The following is a 19195-nucleotide window of genomic DNA, read 5'->3' as shown; positions in this document are numbered from 1 at the left end:
ACACACACACACACACACACACACACACACACACACACACACACGCACACATTTCAGCATCAGAGTCATTCACACAAGAAACTGCTCTGCTGTGGTGTGATATTTGCGTAAGAGCTACAGTGATGAAATCACGGTCTTTTACAGGACAAGGAGTTTTGTGAGTTTGTTGTTGACGTGATCACTGAGAGATTCATGAACATGATTAAATGAAACCTCCACAGTGACTCGCCGGTGACTAAGCTGGACTTCGATAAAGACGCCACGTCCGGCTCTAAGCGTTACTCGCTGGGCCGGATCAGAGAAACGCTACAGGATGAGAAGATCCACAAAGAAGAAGTGCAGGTAAACATCAGAACATCAGGAACACGGAGGAAGGAGAGGAATGTACAGTACGTCATTCCCTAACAGAACTCGTGCTGTAGGGTTTGTACATTTTAACAAAGATAACTGGTGGAGAAAATTCCACCCTGAAGAAGAGCGGAGAGAAACATGCTACAGAATGATTCTGTTAACCAGAGTTCTAACTTCTCCAGTAATGCAAAACAATCCCGTTGTAGAGGTGTGAGAACATCATCAGTGTGGTAGCGATTAATATCCCAGGACTTTTTTTGGTGCATTATACAGTACACCGATCAGCCATAACATTAAAACCACCTGCCTAATATTATGTAGGTCCCCTTCCACTTGTGCCACCAAAACAGCTCTGACTCATTGAGGCATGGACTCCACATGACCTCTGAAGGTGTGCTGTGGTATCTGGCACAGAGACTTTAGCAGCAGATCCTGTAACTTGTGAGGTAGGGCCTCCATGGATCGGACTTGTTTGTCCAGAACATCCCACAGACGCTCGATCGGATTGAGATCTGAGGAATTCGGAGTCCGAGTCGACACCTTAAACTTTGTCAGGTTCCTCAAAACGTTCCTGAAGAATGTTTGCAGTGTGTCAGGGCGCATTATCCTGCTGAAAGAGGATACTGCCGTTAGGGAATACCTTTACCATGTGTGTACTCTGTCTGCAGCAGTGTTTAGGTAGGTGGTACGAGTCAAAGTAACATCTACATGAATACCAGGATGCAAGGTTTCCCAGCAGAACATTACCCAGAGCATCACACTTCCTCCACCGGCTCGCCTTCTTCCCATAGTGCATCCTGGTGCCGTGTCTTCCCCAGGTCAGCGACGCACATGCACCCGTCTACATGACGTGAAATAAAACGTGATTCATCAGACCAGACCACCTTCTTCCATTGCTCCATGATCCAGTTCTGATGCTCACGTGCTCATTGTAGGTGTTTCGGTGGTGTACAGGGGTCAGCATGTGCGCTCTGACCGCTCTGCAGCTACACAGCTCCATACGCTGCAAGCTGTGATGCTCTGTGAGTTCGGACTCCTTTCTATCAGAACCAGCATGAACTTTTTCAGCAGGTTGTGCTGCCGTAGATCTTCTGTGGGATCGGACCAGACGGGTTAGCCTTCTCTAGGTACTAACCCCTGCACACCGGGAACACCCCACAACACCTGCTGTTCTGGAGAAGCTCTGACCCAGACGTCTAGACATCACAAATCACAACACATCAACTTCGAGAACTGACTGTTCACCTGCTGCCTAATAAATATATCCCAGTCCTCGCCAGGTGCCACGGTAACGAGATAATCAACGTTACTCACTTCACCTGTCTGTGGTTTTAATGTTACGGCTGATTGGTGTATATCTTGTGTGAAAATAGGATTTGCACAAAATGGAGGAAAATACAGACATTTAAGTCTTTCTATTCCTCTTACAACAGAAATGTTCCAGTGATTACAATTAATCATTTTTATTAAAGAATGATGCATCATACATTTTATCCATTTATAGTTACATTTAAAGAAACTTATTACAATATCAAGTTTCGTTTTTTGTTTTTTTAATTATTATTAGCTGAGAACCGCCGTACACGTCCCTCTGAATGAGCGGTTGCTATAGAAACGATAACGCGTTAGAACGAGCGCGTTAGTATAAAGCTGCGCTACTGTCAGGGCTGCTGTTCTAGAAAACGAATCAACACCTTCTGACCAATCAGAACGCAGACTTTAGAGGTCTGTAGCAGTGAAAGTCATCAGCCTGCACTAAACCCCATCACATGTTCCAGAGGAACAGGAAGCTGGAACTGCAGGCATGGAGATAAACGCTTATCCACATCCAGCTCCTGTCTCACGTGTGTGAGCGGTGTGCTAAATAATAAACGCCCCTCTCCACAGGACGCACTGAGATCATTCGACTTCCTGAACAACAGGAACAGCGTAGTGGGAACGTCAGAACTCAAACACACCACGGAGGATGATCTACAGATCGAAACGCCGCGGCTGGAGCTGATCGCTGTACGGAAGCGCGGGGAGATCAGGTGACCCGTTTACGTTATCCAACCTCACTAATTATTACCGTATTAAATAAATAATTATTAACGTAACGTCACGGTTTATAAGCCTCTGTGTTTATTGAGTATTCATGCCCTTGGTTTGTAGGGATGAGGAAGAGGATGAGGAGGAGGAGGAGCAGTTCCACTTCAGTCTCAGAAACTTTAAATGTATCGCAGTGTTAGGACGCGGCCATTTTGGAAAGGTACCTCTTAAAATTACAGTGTTTAGGTATGTTCTCCCCCTCATAGTTCTCCCCTCAGTGTTCTATTCCTCGGTGTTCTCCGTTTCGTGGTTCTCCTTCTCTGTGTTCTACCCCTCTGGGTTCTCCCACTCGTGGTTCTTCTGTGTTCTACCCCTCTGGGTTCTCCCTCACGTGATTCTCCTCTGTGTTCTACCCCTCTGGGTTCTCCCTCTCTGTGTTCTCCTCCTCAGTGCAGTTCTTTAGTCAGGTGAGAGCCTGACATCACACTGTCTCGACTCGCTGCAGGAAGAGAATCGAACATGTCGTGTGTTCTGGTTTGCAGCTTTTTCTTTTTAAATGCGACCTGTTTATCTTCCTTTTTTCTTTCTTTATATCAACCGCATGTTCCTTTTTCTGTCTGTTCTTTCTTTCTTTTTCTATCTTCCTTTGTTTCCTGTCTCTGTTCTTTCTTCTTCTTTCTTTTTTCTTTTTCTTTCCTTTATTCGTGGTATTTCCGCCAGGTGGATGAAAGACCTTCGTGAGGATGTTTTCAGCACTACGCACCTCTCAGACAATTATTTATTTATTTATTTATTTATTTCCGGGGCAGTGTTCAGTTATGTGCAGTGAAAAACAAATCCAAATCTCAAATGAAGAAGATTCAGTTTCACCCTGATTCAGACTCTCATTTAAGCACTTTTACCCCACACTGTACCAGGTCCTCCAGGTGTTCCACAAGGTTCAGTTATGGGTCCGTTTCTGTTTACCATCTACAGGCTTCATTGTGCTGCCTGATTTCTTACACCTGCCCACATCTCCTCTTCACTTTCCCTTCTTCTTTTGTAATGTTTGACGCCTTCCCCACTTCGGCTGTGTCTCGTTCCTCAGGTTTTATTAGCCGAGTACAGCATCACGGGAGAAATGTTCGCCATCAAGGCCCTAAAGAAAGGAGACATCGTGGCTCGCGACGAGGTTGACAGGTGCGAGATAAATTCGGGTTCTTTTTGTGATCGCGAGATGAGCTTTTGTGATCGGTTGCAATGCTGAAGTGTGCACGGTGTGTCCTCCCTACAGCCTGATGTGTGAGAAGAGGATCTTCGAGACGGTGAACAGCGTTCGGCACCCGTTCCTCGTCAACCTATTCGCCTGTTTCCAGACCAAAGAGCACGTGTGCTTCGTGATGGAGTACGCCGCAGGAGGAGACCTCATGATGCACATCCACGCCGATGTCTTCTCAGAACCGCGTGCCATGTGAGCGCTAAACGTTTCCACAGATCATGGGCCATACTCCGAGTCAGAAATCTCTGTTATTATGTGGGAAGCGTTCCTTGTATTCAGAGTGAGGTCAGGTTTCTGGTCTACGCATTCAGATTCTTATGATCACCTGCGTGTAGCTCACGCCAGATGTTCTCGAGTACAAGCGTCTGAGATGGGGGTTTTCGATAACATCTGGATCACCACCTTTAAACCTGAAAAACTGGGCACTAAAGAAGGAACTGCCGTTTGTTCTTTGCTAATACAATATAAATTAAAAGCAAGAGACAATTTAAAAATGTAAAAATACTGAGATTTCTCGTGCTATATTGCTGCAGTGCGTGCAGGATTTCACCGAGGTTCTTTGTGATTGTTGTGACTTTTTTTTTTTAAATTTGTTTTTTTTTTGTGGAAAAATACTCGAGTTGTACGGAATTGTTGTGCGCGGTCTTTCGCAGTGACGTTTGTTGGTAAACGAGACCTTTTAGCCGTAGTCGTGTTCGACGCACGTGAATCGAATACGTCTACGGCCGGACGTGTGAATATTGCGAATAGTTTCCTCGATTTTGCATTCGTTTCTGTGATCGCAAAATCCTGGAGGGACTGCAGGAATAGACCGAGTTAATTCCTGATTAAATTCTAGTCCTTTCATCACTGGTTTAATTGAACAAAATGGCTTCCACGCTGCTTATTCGGCAGAACATAGAATAGCACTTGATCCAGCACATCATTTCGCTTTTTTATTTCTATCGTGTGCTGACGGATACGAGCACTCATCTGCTACACTTAACCTCACTTTACATTTAACTCCTCATTTCGATCAGTCCAGTCGAACACACTCGGGGCTCAAACTTGGGTCTGTACACTTTTCAGCAACATTAACAGAAATGTCTTGAACTCGCTCGTTGCTGTCTTCCTCCCGCAGGTTTTACGCAGCCTGCGTCGTCTTGGGGTTACAGTTTTTACACGAGCACAGGATTGTGTACAGGTATTAAAAAAAAAACACCAAAAAAAAACCCCATTCACGTACACATCCACGCATTTATTTCTGTTTAATGTTTATTTCCTGTGGGGAATGTGAGCGTGGAAATGACTGCGGTGAAATGTAACCTGCAGAGATCTGAAGCTGGATAATTTACTGCTGGACACGGAGGGTTACGTGAAAATCGCAGACTTCGGCCTGTGTAAAGAAGGTGAGAGAGATCGTGCCTTTATTCACTCAACACATCATTTCAATTCAGACTCGGCAAGCTAGTGTGTGTGTTTGTGTGTGTGTGCGTGTGTGTGTGTGTGTGTGTATGTGTGTCTGCGTAAGGAATGGGCTTCCAGGATCGGACGAGTACGTTCTGTGGTACACCGGAGTTCCTGGCCCCCGAGGTGCTAACGGAGACATCATACACCCGCGCTGTGGACTGGTGGGGGCTCGGAGTGCTCATCTTCGAGATGCTGGTCGGCGAGGTCAGGCTTTTTATATACACACACACACACACTCCATATTGTGCTGTTACAGTAAAATAATCAAACACAGGATGGTGTGATGAAGCAGAGTTACATTTACCACCAATTTAATTAGTTTCCGATAAGCGCACGTCCCCAAGCGTTTTATTCCTCTTATACCACCGCAGTTTACCAACAATCACACTTTATATTTTACTTAAAGAAAACTTAAAGTTGCGGCTTCGATTTGTTTATTATTACTGCAGCGTCTGTGGTATCAGTCCTGAGCCGTTGCTATAGAAACAATAACACATTAGAACATGCACATTAATATAAACCTAAATAGAAAATTAATCAACGCCTTCTGACCAATCAGATCGCAAAATGCAACAGTTAACCCAGTAATGCTTGCTATTGATAGCTAGCTAGCTAAATTGTTAACATTAGCCAAGTGACTCAAAGGTTCGTCCCTCAGACTGTTTTATTTGTGAAATATCTAAGATTTTTTCTTAAATTCAATAATGTTGTATGGCGGCCATTTTAGTAAGTCATTTTCAGTGCGTGAAAAGAATGGCGTAATAAAGCGCGGTCTCTGATCGGGCATTTGGAACGAAGTGACCTGCTATAAAAGTGTCGTTCCCTGCAGTCTCCGTTTCCCGGCGATGACGAAGAGGAGGTGTTTGACAGCATCGTGAACGACGAGGTGCGCTACCCGAGGTTCCTCTCCACTGAGGCCATCTCCATCATGAGGAGGGTGAGTGAGCGAGTGCCGTGAACATAACCACGTTTCGTCACGGGAACTTGAGTTACACTGGGCACATTAGCATGATTAGCCATAACGTTGCTATATCCTTCAGCTGTTGAGGAGGAATCCCGAGCGACGTCTGGGGGGAGGTGAGTGCGACGCCGAGGAAGTCAAGAAGCATCTGTTCTTCCGAGTGAGTAAATATCATTAACCCTACGTTCACACGCGACAAAGCGGCTGTTGTCTGTGTGTGTGTCCGTGTGTGTGTCTGTGCGTGTGTCCGTGCGTGTGTCCGTGCGTGTGTCCGTGCGTGTGTCCGTGCGTGTGTCCGTGCGTGTGTCCGTCCGTGCGTGTGTCCGTCCGTGCGTGTGTCCGTGCGTGTGTCCGTGCGTGTGTCCGTGCGTGTGTCCGTGCGTGTGTCACAGATTCTAGAGACATTTGAATTATCTTCTGTGCAAATTAAAATCCGACATGCGAAAGCAAATGGAGGGAAATTTGCCTGCAGTTGAACAGCGTGCGATTCACACCTGTGACATTGTTTGGTTTGGGAATGAAGGACAGGTGACAACGTGACCTCAACTACCACTGCTGCTCTATCCCGGGAATGCTGAGCGACACCCCCCCCCCCCCCCCCCCCCCCCACACTCATTCACACACAGGGACAATTTAGGGAAGGAAAAAGGGAAGGAAAGGGATGAGAGAGAAAGAAAGGAAAAGAAATGGGGGAATGAGCAGTAAGGAAGGTGGGAAAGGAAGGAAAAAGGGAAAGAAAGAGGAGGAATGAGAGGATTTTATTTTCAATTTCAGTTTTATTTGTATAGCGTTTTTACAGTGGACGTTGTCTCAAAGTGGCTTTACAGAAACACACAGGATGCAGATTTTAAGTGTGTGAATTTATCCCTATTGAGCGCGACGGTGGTGAGGAAAAACTCCCTAAGATGATGTGAGGAAGAAACCTTAAGAGGAACCAGACTCAGAAGGGAACCCATCCTCATCTGGGTAATACCGGATAGTGTGAAAAAGTTCATTATGATTTTATATGAAGTCTGTTTGAGCTTAGAAGCAGCCGTAGTCCCAGCAGTCTGGAATTGGAGTGGATGAGAGCTCCACCCAGAGGTAGGACATCCGAAACGGATCAGGCAGGTCCGGAGAGCAGAAAGAATCAGGATCTCTAGTATCTCCATAAAATCGTGTGTGGCTCGACAGAAGGAGAGAGGGAGAGAAGAGGACTGTGCTTAGCGTAACAGAAAGTCTAGTCATGGTACAAATACGTTTTGAGCCTAGACTTAAACACTGAGACTGTGTCTGAGTCCCGAACACTAATAGGAAGACTGTTCCATAACTGTGGGGCTTTAAAAGAGAAAGCTCTTCCCCCTGCTGTAGCCTTCGCTATTCAAGGTACCGTCAACTAGCCTGCATCTTTTGATCTAAGTGGCCGTGGCGGCTCATAGAAAACCAAAAGGTCGCTTAGATACTGTGGCGCGAGACCATTTAGTGCTTTATAGGTTAATAATAGTATTTTATAATCAATGCGAGATTTCACTGGGAGCAGTGTTGATAAGATCGGGGTGAAGTGGTTGTATCTTCTGGTTCTAGTTAGGACTCTAGCAGCTGCATTCTGGACTAACTGGAATTTGTTTATGCTCCTACTGGAACATCCAGACAGTATGGCATTACAGTAATCTAGTCTAGAGGTGACGAAAGCATGAACTAATATTTCTGCATCATGTAGTGACGTTATATTTCTTATCTTAGAAATATTTCTGAGACGAAAGAAGGCTATCCTAGCAATATTATCTACATGAGCATCAAATGAAAGACTGGAGTCAATAATCACACCGAGGTCTTTTACTGCTGTACATGATGAAACAAGAAAGAAAGAAAGAAATGGAATGGAGGGAGGAATGAGAGAAAGTGAAGGAATGGGGGAAGGAAGAAAGGAGAAAGGGATGAGGGCAAAAGAAAGGAAAAGACAAAATGGGGGAAAGAATGATAAGGTGAGAAAGAAAGGGAAGGAAAGAGGAGGAATGAGAGAAAGTGAAGGAAAGGAAGAAGGACGAATGAGAGAAAAAGAAAGAAGAAATGGGGAAAGAACTATAAGGAAGGTGGGAAAGGAAGGAAAAAGAAAGGGAAAGAATGTGGAGGAATGAGAGAGAAAGAAACGGAAGGAGGGAGGGAGGGGAGGAAAGTGAAGGGGGGAATGAGAGAAAGGAAGGAGGATGAATGAGATAAGGAATGGGGAAAGAAAGGAAAAAAGGGGGAAAGGGATGAGAGAGAAAGAAAGGGAAGGAAAGAAGGAATGAGAGAGAAAGAAAGATAAGAAGGAGGGAAAGAGATAGATGAATAAGAAAATAATAAAGGGGTAAGAGAAAATAAACGGAAGGAAAGAAGGATGGAACAAAAGGAAGGGAAATGAAAGGAAAGAAATGAATTGGAAATGTAACAAAGGTTCGATTTTCTGGATTTTCTATGACTAAGTTTTTACTCTCTGACGTTTATAAGCATCACTCACGAGAATTCCTACAGAATACTGTATTTTTACTTCTGCATTACCGAAACGTTTCCTCTCTCCATGACTAACTGCTCATGACTTAGTGTAGGATGCTCTCTGCTCATGAACGAGTGTAGGATGTTCTCTGCAGCCATGCAGTAGTTCCTCCCGGTTTACAGAACAACGCTGTGTTTAAACCACGAGGAACCTTCAGTAGAACCGATAAAGAACCTGAGTTAAGCAGAGAAATGTCTTGGTGTTGAGTAAACACTGACACTCATTACTCCACTCTTACTCCTGCAGAACATCGACTGGAATGGGCTCCTGGCGAAGAAAATGAAGCCGCCGTTCGTGCCGACGATCCACGGCGCCAGCGACGTGAGCAACTTCGATGACGAGTTCACGTCGGAGGCACCGGTGCTCACGCCTCCCCGAGAGCCACGCCCACTGAGCCGGGACGAGCAGGAGATGTTCGCTGACTTCGACTACATCGCTGATTGGTGTTAGCAACCGCGCAAACACACACACACACACTAGCACACACACACCTGGTCCTCATTAACCACTGTGAACACGGCTCTGCTTCCACTTCCTGTTCCACATTCGCACCCAGGACGCTTTTACTCAAACTAGAACCTTCTAACCGAGGAGCAGCGTGGAGCAGGCTTTCAAGAAACTCTCTCTCTTTAAGAAGAAGGACAAGTGCGATCGATCCTCCAGGGCACAAGTCCCGCCTACCTACACAGCCTCTTCCTGAAGGGAAGGAAACACTGAGATTTTAATGTTTCCATGTTAACAATAATGAATATTGTGATAAATGTGCAACTGCTTTACAGGAGTGTATTTACCACTACAGGCTCCGCCACCTCGTCCTTAACGGACACAACCGTCTTGCTACACGCGTCCTGATTTCGCTAAAAGACGCGACGGGTCAACTAGGTGCCTTGTGTTAGATTTCATCAAAACTCTCAAAGTTGATTTATACAACACAATCACAATAGTTTACGTCACGTTCACAAATCCAGCTTGTGTTTATAATAACACAAAATAAATTCAAAGCTTAAGTTACCCAGCTAAAATGTCACGTTATCTTAAAGTTACGCTAGCGTACTAGTGAATTCAGTTATAAATCAATTCTATAAAAATTTCGCCAAACGTTGACTACCTTCATAGTGAATTTCTTGTATAACAGTAATGTTAACGTTAGCTACCTTCCTTTAGAGCTTTTGACTTGTGGTCAAAATAATTTATGCAACATTACTTCAGTAGGTCACTAAGTTAGCTAGCTTGCTAACACATTGCTAATAGATTTAATAAAAAAAATTATGTACCTGTTTTAATAGTTAGCCCAATGTCAGTTTGCTTGTTTGCAAGTCTAGTTTTAATTCCATGATCAATTTTGTTTAAATTACGTACAAAATAGTTGTATGACCATAATGTATACAGTAGTTATTTCCTAGTGCACTAAATAAGAATAATTTCATCAATATCTGAAAGATGTAACCAGGCAAACTTGGAGAATTTATAATGCACCCAAGCCAATACAGCAGCATGCTAGCTAGTAAATTTAGCTAGCTACTGCTGAAACATTAAAGTTGCACATTAGCTAGCTTAGCTAAATGTTGTGTAATTAAGACACAACACAATTATTTTATGCTAGCAGACCGAAATTAGCGCACCCTTGCTTTTTGTTGACGCAGAAACGCCAGTCGCTTAGCGAAATCAGGACGTAGATAACGGATACGGCGATCCCGCTCTGAAATCACGGACAAAACTCTCCGCTGTGGGTTAATTCTCCGCAGCATGAAGTGGTCAGTTTGTTCCGGTTGGTAGAGTGTGAGGATTAGTGGAGGATATTGTGTTTGAGAAGCTGTTGGCTAATGTAACGTTGTAAGCAAATACAGAAAACTTTATAGCGTTTTTGGATGATTATTATTATAATACTGTGAATGTACACCAAGTCAGCTAGAATGATCATGAATTTTTTTTTTTTTTTGGGGGGGGGGGGGGGGGGGGGGGGTCCCATCAACATATTGTACAGATCAACAGATTGTCAATAAACTTGTACTTTCATGAAATTCCTGAAACTTTTTGAACGCTGAAGAACAAATTACGATGTAATGACGTGAAAACAGACTGTGTTAAAGGTCTCCAGGAGATTGTAGTGCCACTTTCTAGACCATTTATTTCCATGGTCCACATGTATATGGAAATTTTTTTAAATCAACCCCCACCCCCAAAAATGATGTTTTAGCCTCCAGTCCACATAATCAGTTCTTGTGTAGAACCACCTTCTGTACCGTATATCTTAACATTGTCAAACCTTTGATGTAACCTTTTACTGAACACTATCGCCACCTACTGGGCCAACAGGCGTTCAATCCATATTGCTTGTGAACAAACATTTAAAAAAAAAAAAAAACCCAGTGTTTTCAAAAGCATGGATGTAAATGAAGATTTTTCCTAAGAAAGCACTGTTCCTGTGCATGGAGAAGGTTTCAAAAATGGCCTTCAGGTGGACATAGATGTTTCTTTAAAAAAATGTAAAAGTGTAGACGAAGGGTAGAAATGATACATATACTGTGGAATGGGTCTTGGATGTAAATCCAAAAACTCTGCCATGCGTTTTATTATAATAATAATTCACCAGACACTTGCCTTGCTTTTCTGAAAAGCATTTATTGTTTTAAATTACTAAATACAATGCAAACACACTAAACAAAATAACTCGCTCGTTTCCTACAAAAGAAAATGTTTACAGTATGAAACCGGCTTAGTTGCGTCCAATTAAATTCTCACGTGATTTATGTACAGAAATATATACACACAAACGAAATGCGGTTCAGTAGGGTCTGAGCTCGGTTAGCGTTAAACCGTGGAATGTGTCTCCTGTATGCGCTGTGGGTTAAATCTCAGAAATCGTCACACCGGGGTGAAGAGCAAAACCTTCTCAATCAAATACAAAAGAAAACCAGAATAGAAAGAACAGAGTGTGTGTGTGTGTGTGTGTGTGTGTGTGTGTGTGTTTTTTTCACAGCTGAGGCAGTTTATCCACTGGTGTGTCGAACTTGAAGTCTGGAGGGAAGAGATCAGCAGCACGTGGGTAGATGAGACGGTACGACTGGCGGATGGTGACATCGGCTACTCCGGCTATATCTCCGATTTCTGTACAGGGGGAAAGTAATCATTCTACCTCAAACAGCTTTCAAATATAGCATAAAGCAAATAGTCAATGGGCTCTTAGAGCAAAGAAACCAGCATCTACACCAGGAGAACCTGCATCCTAGGACCTGTCAAATCGACAAGAGTCTCACCTTTCTGCGTCTTCTTCTCGGCCGAGGCCTGAGAGGCCATGTAGATGGCGGCAGCAGCCACGCTGATTGGGCTGCGTCCCGGGACCAGGTCGAGCTCCACGGCCTTCCTGGCGATGAAGGTAGCTGCCATCTGCACATGCTTCGGCAGGCCCAGGTTGGAGCAGAAGCGGGACATGAAGTCTCCGGTGGTGATGAGGTCCACGCTCGTCTCCAGAGCCTTCAGGATGAGCTTAAAGCAGCGGCCGATCTCTTTCTTGGAAATCCGGGACACAGCACAGATCTCTTGACAAGGAGGAATTACAGCAGACGTTGACGATGATATCAAATATAGTCAGAAGTTTATTTATAGTGACGTATATAGTTTTACCATTTTGCTACTTAGCACACATCTATCCACAAGACAAATACTGATTCCATTCAATTCTCAAGACGTAAAGATATAATACGAACAGACCACAACTGTGATTAGAGTCTGTCGTCAGATTTGTTGCCAAGGCAATGAATCTTATTTAATAAAAACACGGTTAACGCACTCATCATTGTGCGTTTTATTCCCTCGCTCGCTCGGTCCGTTGCTATTGTGAGTCCTTGAGTTAATAATCTCGAGCCACAGGCAGATCTTACTTGTGGTTTTTTCACATACTTTAATTCTGAATAAAGATGCGTATTCTTATGTCTAAAACTATAGTAAATCACTTTAATGATGAATAATTTTTTTTATAAGTATTTCCCACAGAGACAGGGCAGTTTCTTACCTTTAAACGTTCGGGGAACTCCCTCCTGTCTGCACGCGATGTAGAGGCATGCCGAAGCGATGGCGTCATTACTCCTGCCCTTCAGACTCTTCTGTTCATACACCTGCTTAAACAGGTTATTCGTACGATCCTGGTCCACACACACAAAAAAAAGATGAATACCCTCGATTTTATTTCTTTGTTTAAAAAAATAAATAAATGACAAAAAATGTATAAACAGATATTTAATTAATAAAATATTTAATTTTAAGGGTTTAAAATGAAAATGAATTTAATATTAAATAAACTAATAAATCTTGAAATTTAACATTGTTATTATGTTTTCCATTGATAAAATTTGTAACTTGTTTTTATTTATTTAACTCTTTCTTCGTTTTATTCTGTGTACTTTTTATCATTTCAATTTTTCTACAGCACTTCGACCTACCATGTGTATGAAAAGTGCTCTGTAAAGCTTTGTGTTATTATTATTAGTATTGCCATAAATACAGCAATTAAAAAGACTGATTAACATTTTCTAAATATTTCTAAAGCAACTTCCAATTAACAAGACGATCTCGAAATAACTGAAAAATGTGCACAGAAAGACAAACAGCACTCCCTGGGGTAATTCTAATCCTCTAGACGGCAACTCACAACGATGTTCCGGGGCAGGTTTATCCTGTCTGCCATGGTGGTGATCTCTTTAAAGGCGTTCAGCATGGCTCTGTCTGAGCTGCTCATCGTCCTCCGGTTCTGGTACTTGGAGTTGCCGAACTCATCGAAACTCGCAGAACCCGTTCCCTAGACATACAAGTAGAATTTTTTTAAAAAAGATTTCCGTACGATGGTGTTTTAAGCAGAGTGTTTGTAAACGAAGTGTGAATAACCGCTATGTAGTAGACGGATGTTTTCTCGGGCGTTCGTACCTTTCCAATCATCGTAGTGAGGTCTCCTCCGTTGAGGAGTGGGTTCTGGGCGTCGCCAACACGTGATGGGTCTTTGGTAGCTTTTTCATTCGTGAATGTCCTCCACTCTGATCCAACGTCGATCACACGGTCACCTGGAGGGGATGAGGAGCTCTTCAAAACACTCAACTACACATTTCCAGCACACACACAAACCGTTTATTATTGTTGTAAACACGTTTAATGCGTCATCAGTTATCTTGCAACAAGCCAAACGACTGCATGATACATGTGGTGGCCATCTTGAATACATCTAATTAAAGATGCATTTTATATATATATATATATATATATATATAAGCTCCGCCCCAGGATCTGAAGTGGCCTGGATAGTGTCTATAAAATGGCTGACAGGAAGCGCATCCAAACACGTACAATCATTCCAGACCAGAGATCAGCTTCCCGAAAGGGTTTTCTCAGCGACTTTTGACTACGTTCTACAGATTTTCCAGGTGATTTGTACAAGTAAGGACTTTTCCTAAATTGCTCATCGCACCTTTAACAGCAAGTAGAAATCAGCCTTATGGTCTAGCGGCCGTTCATTTATCGTCGCAGACTATACAGCAGATGATTAGGAACGAGGCACTGATAAGTTTACGAGATAGAGTACGTACCGACGACGAGGCCACACTCTGGGCAGATCATGTCGCCGGCTCGGTAATCCTCCACCAGCATGGCATCGGGGTGATTAGGGCACTGAACCTTGGGAAGAGCATCTCCACTGCGTTAAAGAGGAAGAAACACGATGCTGTTATTCGTTTACTTATACGACACGCCGCAATATTTAACACAAGGCATTTCGGTCCACAATACAGTCAGTAGAGGTCACATGACCTTGGACATCCATATCGTATTCATATTGTATTTGCATCTGATTTACAGGATTTGTATTTCTCCTTCACACCCTGTTCACACTTTCACCTCATCAGAGGACATTTGTGTTGGAATCTTAAGAGATGTCACAACTGTCATTTTAGCACATTTTCTTTCTTTCTTGAAATACACACACACACACATATATATATATATACATATATATACACACACACACATTATATATATATATATATATATATATATATATATATATATATATATATGTGTGTGTGTGTATATATATGTATATATATATGTGTGTGTGTATATATGTATGTGTGTATATATGATCAAATGCTGCGCAGACATCATGTGAAAATCATTAGGGCTGATATACGGTCATGTCTGTTGTGTAACGAGTCCTATTTAATATAAATTACCAGCACATTTTTGTGAAAATGGATTTACTGCATTTTTTAAAAATTACAACTTCCCTTTTATCATTTTTTTAAATATACATTAAAGATAAAATAATTTTCCATATATTCTAATATTCAATATCCCACTACAGTGCACTTCTGGAGATTAAAAATAAATAAATAAATAAATAAATAAATAATAAAAATAAATAATAATAAAAAACGACACTACCTATTTTTAACTATTATTAAAATAATAGTTTAAATATTTGGGGGATTTTTTGTTTATTTATACATTTCATATTTTTATTCTTTGCTCAACAGGACACTGCATTATTACTTGCGCATTATTACTTGTTTTTTTATGTTTTTATTTCCACTTAGGCCAATTTCCCCTTCCGTAAAACGAAAAACTAGATAATAAAGCGCTCTAAATCTGACAAAAACATTCATAAACATGTCTGCTTATATTTAGTCATTGTTGTTTTATAGGATTTATTGAAGTTTATTCAAATAAAATCTGCTGCACAGTTTCCGCCTTTCAGTCTATTGTACTTCTCTATTGCCAAACACTGACGGTGGCTGTGTTCCAAAAACCCCTGATTTTGCATCACGCAGTGCACTTAAGTATCTATACGCTGTTATTGGATTATAGTGCACTATTTAGGGAGCGAGCGGACATTTTGGGATTCGGCCACAGCAGCTGCGCATGAAAAATGTAATCACGTAACGCCAAACAAACAAATAAATAAATATAACAAGGGTAAAGAAAAACAACACAAACTAAACTAGTCGATTTATAATCATGTTGTTAAAATGTTCATATTTTCGTCTTAAAATATAAATATTTTTAATCGAGTTTATTTAATGTGAAGTTTGAGTTGGTGAAATTAGCCGGTTTAGCCGTTTCTTATTAGCCACGTTAGCAAGCTAGCAAAAACAAAAACATGTATATAGCAACAAGCGGGTTTAGTCGCATATCAGTTCCCAATAATTGTCGGATAATTTCCTGATTATAAAAATAAAGTAACTGTATATAAATACATCATATACTTCATTATTAACGTGCACGTGCATGTTTGTTTAGCTAGACGCTTAGCTTTTTTCTTTTTAAAAAATACATCCTTGCGTAATATTCCCAGGTTTGTTAGCTAGCTGGCTGCATACGTTTTATCGGTTTTTAAAAATAATTTTTAGTCGCAGTTTAGTTGCCTCTGAATTAATTCTACTACTATTCTATTTTCTTTAACTGTCGTTCGAATATGGCTGAGTCCCAAACGGCTCCGCTGTTACCCGCAAGCGCACTAGATAGGCAACACGAGCCGCTACAACACGCAAAACATAGTGCACTAGCGTAGCGCCCGGGGAAGTCATTTGGGACACAGCGACTGTCCTGTTGTTCGAAACGACAGCCTACATCTTTCATTTCAAAAAGAAAGAAGCAACTCCGAATCGTGTAATCGCCATAAAGACGGGGTAAATCTCCGTATTTTACTAATACTGTAAGATATAACAAAAAAGTAAACTATTAGTAAGACGCCTAGCATACAAGAATGTAGAAATCGTGTACTCACCGGCTGGTCGACGCCATACTGTCACTCTCATATGCGCTGAGCAGAGACGAGTCGTGCTGCACCTGTATTTATAGCTTTTCTAGACCACGTGACTCGCTTCCGGAAAGCCAGAAGGACCAAAAATGTTGTTTTCTTTCCTTTTTTTAAACACTTTTCAGTTCTCGTTTCCTAAAGATTTTAAAACTGCCCTCGTTTGTTTGACTTTCGTTTCCTTTTTCGGTTCCAACACTATTTCGTGTGATAGAACAATATGACGTGTGACTGAATTCGGGATTGACACACGCATGGTCACTTATCAATCCCGAATCGGTAGAACATCAATTTTTTAATCTGAGGGTGTAGGGTTCAAGTCCCTGTTCAGGCAGAAGTGACCATTTTTCACCTCGACCATAACACCAACAATAAGATATTAATCTTTCTCTATATCTTGTGTGACATCAGGTACATGTTTTGATCTTATCCAGATTTCAGTTAATGCTGAATAATGTGTTTTAAACTTTACTAAAATTTCCAAAACACAAACCAATCCATCCTTCAGACAAACCAATCCATCCTTCCCGTTCTTTACACACTTCCAGTTTATTCACACAACAGTGTTCTTTATTAATCAACTTTACACATAACGTAATTAAATACATAACAGTACTCTCAGGATCTGTTCACTTTAAAAGAAAATACAAGCGACGACGCACAGTAGTTTAGAAGGAATTTTAGCTGCTCAGAAAGAAATAAAATTTCTCAGTTACAATTGTAGACGTGTCTTTTAAAACGATTCCTTATTGTTACCGATGAATCAATACATTTTACACAGCAGTTATTCCAAATGATCATCATTTCATCAAAGCTGTCTGAGGGGCAAAAAACATAAACATTTTCTTGCTTGTATCATTTTAATACGACTGCAGGTCTGTTTTAAAATGATAACTGTAGAATTTGTACAACTTTAAAAGAGAAAACATAAGTGTTATTTCCACACTTCAGTGTTTATTTCCAATATGTCACGTGTCTATCACACTTTGTATAGTTTATATGATGTTTATTTTTCTCACTTCACAAATTTTTCCTGACACATAAACACACAAACATTCTCTACTGCAAAATTATCTAAACAGAAGAAATCAATATACAAAATAGTCTGGATTGTGCAATATAGTACGTGAGAGCGAATGTCTGAAATAGAGAAACACGTGACCAACGTCGTGCACGCGTGCAATCCTAGTCTAATGTTGCATACGAGCCCGGATAGCTCAGTCGGTAGAGCATCAGACTTTTAATCTGAGGGTCCAGGGTTCAAGTCCCTGTTCGGGCGGAAGTGGGAATTTTTTAACACACCGTGCTGAAACTTTTTCACTTCTCAGTAGTGAAACACTGCAGCTGTTCTCCTCGACCGTAACACCGGAAATAAGAGTTTAATCTGTCTCTATAAGAAATATTTATATCATAATTTTACCAGAAAAAAAATGTTCAATAGAATGTTAAAGGGTGGTTCTTGCTAAGAAAAAGTTTGATAAGATACTGGATAAAATCAGTTGGCTTTTTTTTTTTTTCTTATCCAGGTTCTTACTTATAGAGAATGTGTATTAGTTTTTGGTAAATATTTACTAACAGGAAATTCTGTTCATTTTTGGAAATTCATTTTAAATGCTCAGAAAGATATATTATAATCTTTCCTTTAAAATTGTTGTCCCTTAAAATGATTCCTTATCATTTCAGTGTTTCAGTACCGAGACGTAAAGAAGCTTCAGCACAGGGACTTGAAGCCTGGACCCTCAGATTAAAAGTCATCTCTATCACATTCTGTATGGTTTATATGAATATTTTTCAAATGTATTTCTAGAATCCTTCTCTGGTTGTCCCCCTGGCAGAAACTTTAAAGGTTTCGTGTAAAAAAAAAAATCTAGAATCGTTAAGGGATTATTCTTTATTGTAACAGTGAATTGTTGATGAACCTTAGAAAGCACTTCATCATGTTTTCTCAAAGCATGGCTAAACTGGGAGTCTGGAGACTATGTGACAAGCAAGAGAATGAGATGAAGTGCCCTCTAGATGCTCCTGCTGTTTATGTTTATGTTTTTTTTGCCACTCAGACAGATTTGATGAAATGATGATTTGGAATAACTGCTGTGTAAAATGTACTGATTCACCGGTAACAATAAGGAATCGTTTTAAAGGACACGTCTACAATTGTAACGGAGAAATTTTATTTCTTTCCGAGCAGCTAAAATTCCTTCTAAACTACTGTACGTTGTTGATGTTATTATTTTAAAAGTGAACAGATCCTGAGAGTACTGTTATGTATGAATAGATTTAATTTCCTTATGTGTAAAGTTGATTAATAAAGAACACGGTTGTGTGAATAAACTGGAAATGTGTAAAGAACAGGAAGGATGGAATGGTCTGTCTGAAATGGTGTATTGGAAATTTTAGCAAAGACTAAAGCACATTGTTGAGCAGTAACTGAAATCTGGATAAGACCGAAACTTGTTCCTGGTGTCACACAAGATAGAAAGATTAATCTTTTATTATTGGTGTTATGGTGAAAATGGTAATTTCCGCCCGAACAGGGACTTGAGAATTTTTTAACACACCGTGCTGAAACTTTTTCACTTCTCAGTAGTGAAACACTGCAGCTGTTCTCCTCGACCGTAACACCGGAAATAAGAGTTTAATCTGTCTCTATAAGAAATATTTATATCATAATTTTACCAGAAAAAAAATGTTCAATAGAATGTTAAAGGGTGGTTCTTGCTAAGAAAAAGTTTGATAAGAAACTGGATAAAATCAGTTGGCTTTTTTTTTTCTTATCCAGGTTCTTACTTATAGAGAATGTGTATTAGTTTTTGGTAAATATTTACTAACAGGAAA

The 19195-nt window shown here is 41.0% G+C and overlaps 2 protein-coding genes and 1 non-coding gene across 5 annotated transcripts in view; 2 read left to right on the top strand and 1 right to left on the bottom strand.

Annotated features, from left to right (window-relative positions):
• The window catches only part of pkn2a (protein kinase N2a), a 41332-nt gene extending 29692 nt beyond the window's left edge, over window positions 1-11640 (top strand). For all 3 annotated transcript variants that reach the window (XM_053687341.1, XM_053687343.1, XM_053687342.1), the window contains exons 12-22: window positions 222-342; window positions 2239-2381; window positions 2503-2599; window positions 3467-3558; window positions 3653-3829; window positions 4758-4820; window positions 4949-5025; window positions 5148-5290; window positions 5916-6023; window positions 6127-6207; window positions 8809-11640. In XM_053687341.1, coding sequence (XP_053543316.1) covers window positions 222-342; window positions 2239-2381; window positions 2503-2599; window positions 3467-3558; window positions 3653-3829; window positions 4758-4820; window positions 4949-5025; window positions 5148-5290; window positions 5916-6023; window positions 6127-6207; window positions 8809-9012 — 1306 coding nt within the window. In that variant the 3' untranslated portion in view covers window positions 9013-11640. The remainder of the gene's footprint in view (window positions 1-221; window positions 343-2238; window positions 2382-2502; window positions 2600-3466; window positions 3559-3652; window positions 3830-4757; window positions 4821-4948; window positions 5026-5147; window positions 5291-5915; window positions 6024-6126; window positions 6208-8808) is intronic.
• On the bottom strand, window positions 11165-16471 carry gtf2b (general transcription factor IIB). Its single transcript, XM_017491336.2, has 7 exons — window positions 16331-16471; window positions 14136-14242; window positions 13483-13616; window positions 13211-13357; window positions 12575-12704; window positions 11820-12101; window positions 11165-11670 (listed from the first exon to the last, which is right to left on the bottom strand). Exons 1-7 carry the CDS (start codon window positions 16345-16347, stop codon window positions 11537-11539), a joined length of 951 nt encoding a protein of 316 aa, XP_017346825.1. The 5' UTR covers window positions 16348-16471; the 3' UTR covers window positions 11165-11536.
• Window positions 16472-17566: 1095 nt separating this feature from the next.
• Window positions 17567-17639, top strand: trnak-uuu (transfer RNA lysine (anticodon UUU)). Its single transcript has one exon. It is a non-coding gene; the product is annotated as a tRNA-Lys (tRNA).
• Window positions 17640-19195: the final 1556 nt, after the last annotated feature.

This window comes from Ictalurus punctatus, chromosome 17, assembly GCF_001660625.3.
Source record: "Ictalurus punctatus breed USDA103 chromosome 17, Coco_2.0, whole genome shotgun sequence".
Taxonomy (NCBI): domain Eukaryota; kingdom Metazoa; phylum Chordata; class Actinopteri; order Siluriformes; family Ictaluridae; genus Ictalurus; species Ictalurus punctatus.
This window is presented reverse-complemented; position numbering and strand designations above follow the sequence as displayed.